The sequence below is a fragment of the Nanorana parkeri genome, unplaced genomic scaffold, assembly GCF_000935625.1.
Source record: "Nanorana parkeri isolate BGI_ZX_2015 unplaced genomic scaffold, ASM93562v1 scaffold719, whole genome shotgun sequence".
In the NCBI taxonomy this organism is placed as follows: Eukaryota; Metazoa; Chordata; class Amphibia; order Anura; family Dicroglossidae; genus Nanorana; species Nanorana parkeri.
In genome coordinates, this window is record NW_017306987.1 from 110,150 (window position 1) to 116,466 (window position 6,317).

At 41.4% G+C, this 6,317-nt stretch overlaps 1 protein-coding gene across 1 annotated transcript in view; it reads left to right on the forward strand.

The window, feature by feature from the left end:
• Nucleotides 1-3,238: 3,238 nt before the first annotated feature.
• SNAPC4 (small nuclear RNA activating complex polypeptide 4) overlaps nucleotides 3,239-6,317 on the forward strand; it is a 72,674-nt gene continuing 69,595 nt past the window's right edge. Inside the window, exons 1-4 of the mRNA XM_018564063.1 lie at nucleotides 3,239-3,334; nucleotides 4,793-4,918; nucleotides 5,151-5,229; nucleotides 6,166-6,247. Coding sequence (XP_018419565.1) covers nucleotides 3,242-3,334; nucleotides 4,793-4,918; nucleotides 5,151-5,229; nucleotides 6,166-6,247 — 380 coding nt within the window. The 5' untranslated portion in view covers nucleotides 3,239-3,241. The remainder of the gene's footprint in view (nucleotides 3,335-4,792; nucleotides 4,919-5,150; nucleotides 5,230-6,165; nucleotides 6,248-6,317) is intronic.

The following is a 6,317-nucleotide window of genomic DNA, read 5'->3' on the forward strand; positions in this document are numbered from 1 at the left end:
CGGTGTTTTCAACTGCAATCGTGTGCAACCGCACGGACAGGGCGGTATTGCAGCAGGAAAACGCGCAATCTGCCTGGCATGACTGGGGTGCCATTAGAAAATAATGGCACTGCCAGCGCGATCGGCAGTGGTGTGCGATCTGTGACTGCCCGGTCATCGTGCACGAAACCGAGCGGATGGCTGGGTGGTCACGGAATCGCATACCACTGCCGATCGTGCTGTCAGTGCCAATTTTTTCTAATGGCACCCCAGTCATCCGCAGGCAGATTGCGCGTTTTCCTACTGCAATACCGCCCTGTCCGTGCGGTTGCACATGATTGCAGTTGAAAACCTGGGGGTTTTTCTTTGTATCCCGAACAATTCTTCTGGCAGTTGTGGCTACAATCTTTCTTGGTCTACCTGACCTTGGCTTGGTATCAAGAGATTCTCGAATTTTCCACTTCTTAATAAGTGATTGAACAGTACTGACTGGGATTTTTTATATCCTTTTCCATCTTTTTTTAAGGTGTCCATACACTGCACGATTCTCGTACGAGAATCGCGGGAAATCCCGCGATCGTACGAGAATCGTGCAAACAATGTAACAAGCCACAGATGTGGAAAATAACCTTTATTGCCATTTTAAACTGTGTGTGTGTATGTGTAACCTTGTGTGTCTGTAAAGGTGGCCATACACCTTACGTTTATTGGACGAAAATTTTCGTCCGATGATCGAACCATCATACGATTGTCGTATGGCTGCCCCATCCTGCCCCGATTATCGCAAGGTTCAATTAGTTAATTAAAGAAATTAATTGCGACGAATTGCGGTAATCGACCGCACATATTTTCGTTTGCGCATGAGCAGTGTAGATCGTACAATTTTTGACATACGGAACGCCACAAACCTTGAGAAAATCGTATGATCGACCAAAGTTTTCAAACCTGCTTGAAAGTCAAAAGTCGTACGATTGTACGGTATTTGCTGTTGTACACTGCCCATACACCTTGCGATTATCGGACGAAAACGCGATTGCATACGATTATAGGACGATAATCCTAAGGTGTATGGGCACCTTAACAAGGCCAAACATTCCAGGGTATGTAAACTTTTGATCAGGGCCATTTGGGTGATTTCTGTTATCATTATAATTTAAAAAGGAGCCAAACAACTATGTGATAATAAATGGCTTCATATGACCACTATGGTTAAATAAAAGACAGTTTTTTGGGGGGATGATCAGTCATATTTTCAATATCAATGCCAAAATGTCACAATTTCTGCCAGGGTATGCAAACTTTTGAGCACAACTGTAATATCCCAAACATGAAGTGAGAGGAAATCTCCCTGAAATTTCACCTTTGACAGTCTCCCTTTTGTCATTTCTTGTTCTAGTTAGAGCTTATATCTATAAGTACAGATTTGTGTGACATATGTGTGTGCGCGTAGTGACAGTATTATATGTGTGTGCATAGTGACACATTACCTGATGAGCGTTTAAGTAGTAAGATTTTATCGTGATTGTAGCAGTTTATGTACAGACTTTTGAAGCACTGCAGTGTGAGCAAACCCCTGTGAACAAAATAAGTAAAATGTGAAATCACACCACACAAAAAACTGCACAAGGGTGTTGTGGTCCTCCTATGAAGAGAAAGGGCCTTGAATACCTAACCCTCCCCTCCCAGGATGCAAGGCTCCTGACAGAGGCAAGGTACCCTGGGCCACCTAGGGTAAAACCAGGCGGACCCCAATCCTTCGGGACCAGCCGAAACCTTGGTGGAACAGCTTGCTCAAGCTATATTTATATATAAATGTTATTAAAATCTTTTATGTACTTCAGTTATAAATAGTTTTAGATAGTGTGGAAAGGTATCTATTTCTGCTTGTGTCCCCACTGTGGATATTTACCCTCTGTTGTGCTGGTGACCATTCATCCAGAATTGTACAGTTGTCACTGGAAAAGTAGCTAAGGGGAAATCTTCCAGTGGGAACATCTGTATCGGTGACCACATCTAATGGGGAAGCTGTCCTCACTTTTGATAGTTTTTTACTCGCTTCCTTTGTGTTTAGGGCAAGATGTGAGGGAAAAATCTTCCTAACAGGGACAGAGGAAGAAAAGAAAACAGGGGTTCTAACCAATCTCTTTATCTTTATTTAAAAGAAGACCCTGAAATACAGTTTACTTATTTACAATTGATATATACCCTCGTATTTAGCTGGGCGGGGATGCACTGATACCGATCCTAGTATCCGTGCCAATACCGAGTATTTGCCTGAGTACTTGTAGTCGTGAAATGCTCCAATACTTACCACCGGTAGTGCCGAGGGAGCATGGAACCGGCTTCCTTTCCAATCAGGAAGCCGGGTGGCGGGTTATGACCCGCCGCCCGGCTTCCTGATTGGCTAGGAAGCGGGCTTCAGTTGTTGCAAGGCAGCCTGGCTTCCTGACCAATAAGCAAGCCGCGCAGCATCTCATGACCCATCGCCTGGCTTCCTGATTGGTCAGGAAGCTAGGCAGCCTCAGGAAGTGAAGCCGGTGTTCTTTCAGGCAATCCGGAAGCCGGGCAGCGGATCATGAACTGCTGTGCGGCTTCCTGATAAAAGGGGCACACAGCACCAATATTGTTATTCGGTTTCGGCAAGTGCCGGAAAATATCAGTATTCGTACTTAATACCGAAAAACCGGTATAGGTGCATCCCTAATAATAACCAATCGGCTTTCTTCAGTTTGTTCAATTAGGCTTTGAAAATGGAAGAGAGAAGCTCATTGGTTGCCATGGGCAACTGCTCAAGATTCTGTCTACTCCAGGTTTGATAAATTACCCTCCAAGTGTGTATAACAATACTAAATAGCAGAGCATAGAGCTTTTTTACATTCCTCTTTACATCATTCTTTAATGTGACAATGTTCTGTGCTCTTAGCAGCTGGGAGGCGATTGACAGGGCATCAGCTGTCAGAGTTCAATTGCCATTCTCTCTTTGACTCTCAAGTTGAGGAGTCAGACTCAAATAAAATAAGTAAAACTCAATTTGGGGGCAAATTTGAATCTAAATAATTCTGCACAGGTATAATAATTTAGGATTCATTGTTTACATTTCACTTTGGGCCAATAGTGAGTTATTCTCTTTGAAGAAAGAACAGCGTACCATGTCCTGTTCCTTATTATCAGGTAAATGTGTTTAGATCACTTACTGCTGTGCCCATCTTTCTCCTTCTGTTAGGATGATGTCATCTGGGAAGATGGCGGAAGCTCTGCAGAGATGTGCCTGCAGATGAACCTTGTATACCAAGCAGTAATAGAGGAGAAACTGCAAGAACTGGAAGTGCTGATTGCACAGAATAAGGAGCAGCAGGTATAGTGGGGTTATTGGTGACAGCAGAGAGATTGGTTTATGTACAATTCTAAAAATAATGACTTCTTTTACATATGTATAGCAATGCAAATATTTTCACAGCACTTTACAGAATTCACAGAACCATTTATATCAATCCCTGCACCTAAAGGAGTATACAGTGTAATGATTCCCTGCAGCCACACTGAAAAACATTGAGGCCAGTTTGTTCAGACACCAATTAAACTAGAAATATGCTTTTTGATAGTGGATTAAAAAACAAACCAGAACTAGGAAGAACATACAAATTCCATACTGCCTCCTTGGTGGGTCCTGAACCTCCGGGCCTATAAGGCAATAATGCCTCTCTGGGATTGGTTAGTTCTGCAAGGACAAAGTGAATTTCCAGCATTTATACTTTGTCTATCAGAATTCCCTTTTTTATCTGAAAATCCTTTTTTTTTCAATGGTGCCTTATACTTTAAATTAGCATAGAAATGTGATATTATTTTTCCAGTATATGGCCACCCTTTCACAAGTGAGTACATCAAAACTATGACAAAATTTCAGCACCAGTGGTGAGGAAGGAGCTTTCCTTACTTCACTCTTGTGTGAGCTGCACATTCAGTGATCAAGATGGTACAGGCACAGATCCATATTTTTTGAGGATGTCAGGTAGTAGGTTGCAGATATTGGCTGCTCCACCAATACAAAGAAATTATGACCCAATTCAAGCATCCCCTGTGACGATTAGCTGAGGATCAGGGCATGTAGGACTTTTTTAGGCGACAAGTACTGTCAGCCATGTATCACTAACTGCCCCCAATGAGTCTAGGATGGACATATATCTCACCATCTGCTGTGAGTGAGACTTTGGGGTTGATTTACTAACCTTATAAACACACCACGAACATGTATACACCTCAATCTCATTGTTCTCCATAAAGCTGGCCATACACTAAATTTTGTTCAAACATTCGTTCAAAATCGTTCATTAGAGCATTTGATCTTGCCATGATTGAGCCAACTAATTTTATTCCTAAGCCCTTAAAATGTCATCCATACCTGCTACTTGAATGGAATCCCAGAAGTAGTAAACAGGATCTTTTGTGCCTAACACATGTGCAGTACCATAGAGACAAATTTTCCTGAACCAAAATCACATTCATGGTTAGAATTTCATTTGTTCAGATAAGAAATGAGAGAAATTTTTTATTCTGCTTCTTCTAATTTCCTTGCCACTACAGTCAACATGAACATCTATTAGACCCCTCTGAGCATTGTTCAATTTTCTAAACGTTCCAAAAGCAAAAAGTTTTGAACAAAACTCTACAGGTGTATGGCCAGCTCAAGATTTCTGCCTATCTATGTTCTTTTATAGAAACTTGCATTATACCATTTTATAAAGTATTGTTGCTAACCTTTTGGATTGAAACATTTGCACATTAGCAGATTTGAAAATCAATCATTTCATTTTAGGAGGAGCTAATGTGGGAGCTCGCTGGCCGAAAGACTCAAAGGGCTGGAACCAGCAAACTCTACCCGTTAAATCTGGCTATCGGCCATTTTTTGAAGCCGTACTTTAAGGATAAAGTCACTGGAGTGGTAGGTCTTTTACAAAATAGTTTTTCAGCCCACCTGCTGTCTAGGATTGAACTAGGCTTCACTCGAGATGAATATGGCTGGCTCCTATATCAGAATGGTTAGTGTAATTGCAACTTGCTTCTTTTGAGATACATATGGCTGGCTCCAATAAAGTGTGTGAAATACAAGTGATAAGTACTGTATGTGTCAGGGCTGTAAATATGGATTTATTATACTTTAACTTTTCTCACAGGGACCTCCAGCCAATCCGGAAATGAAAGAAAGAAGTGTCCTTATAGTGAAAACATTTCAAGAACTAACCACCAAAAAATGCAAGTAACTGAATTCAGCTACTTTTTTCCTCCTTCTTGCTTTGACCCTTACTTCCTGTGGTATATCTAGCATGTCTTGCACCTGGGCAGATCATTTTTTTAACCCTTCCCCCATACATCAAAATAATTTTCAATAATAATCATGAAATTAAACTTCATGCACACTGGGGGCAAAAGCAGAATTGGCCATTGGAGGGTGGACAGCATCAGCTGATACTTAGCATATCGATCCACCCAATGTACAGTAGCTCAGAGATGCTTTCCCCTCCTTAGTTACCAACAAAATGGTTAGGAGGCATGCCTAGAAAGAATGCAGAATAAAAATGAAGCATAAGTGACTTGCCATCCACCCTGCACCTGGAGACAAGGCCAATAAACTGAGTGTCTCTTTACGGTGTATAGCTTGTAGCGTGTGAGTAAAATAAGCTCAATCATTGGTGGCAGTAATAGTAACCCCTCAACATTGATGTAAGTGGCCATAAGAATCCCCCTTTTTCCAATGGTCGGTGGTAGTAATTTATTACCTCCCAGCATTAGTGGTAAGTGGCAAGCTCTGGCTGTAATAATGCTCCCCTTTAATACTTACCTGATCACTTTCTTCTTCTTCTGCCCTTTTTTCCAGTGATCCCTAAACTTCTGTATTGACAGAGATCACTCTGCCTAAAAGTTCCGGCTTCATTCAGTCTCTTCGCCGGCTACCGCATTGGGACACCTCTTGAGTGGTGGTACCTGGTGCGGGCTCCCCCCAAAACACACACACACACTGCTAATTATTTTTTTTTGTCTTCTCATTCTTTTTTTTTTCTCTCCAGATTAACATACCTAACAGAGGTTCTAACTTTTCTCTACTGCAAAACTGAAATAAGACTTTAATCATATTTTTTTTTTCCGTTATTAAACATATATGTCTCGTCTATTTATTGGTTGCTTTTTCAGGGAGGTCTTCGGATACTTTGGAACTGAGAAAGGCAATTTTCAGTGATACATTACAGAGGATGCTGCAGCCCAAAATGCTCAAGTAGGTCCTTCAATAAAAGCTGTATAACTCTATTGTATTTCTGCCTATTTAGAGCAGGCTTTTGTTCATA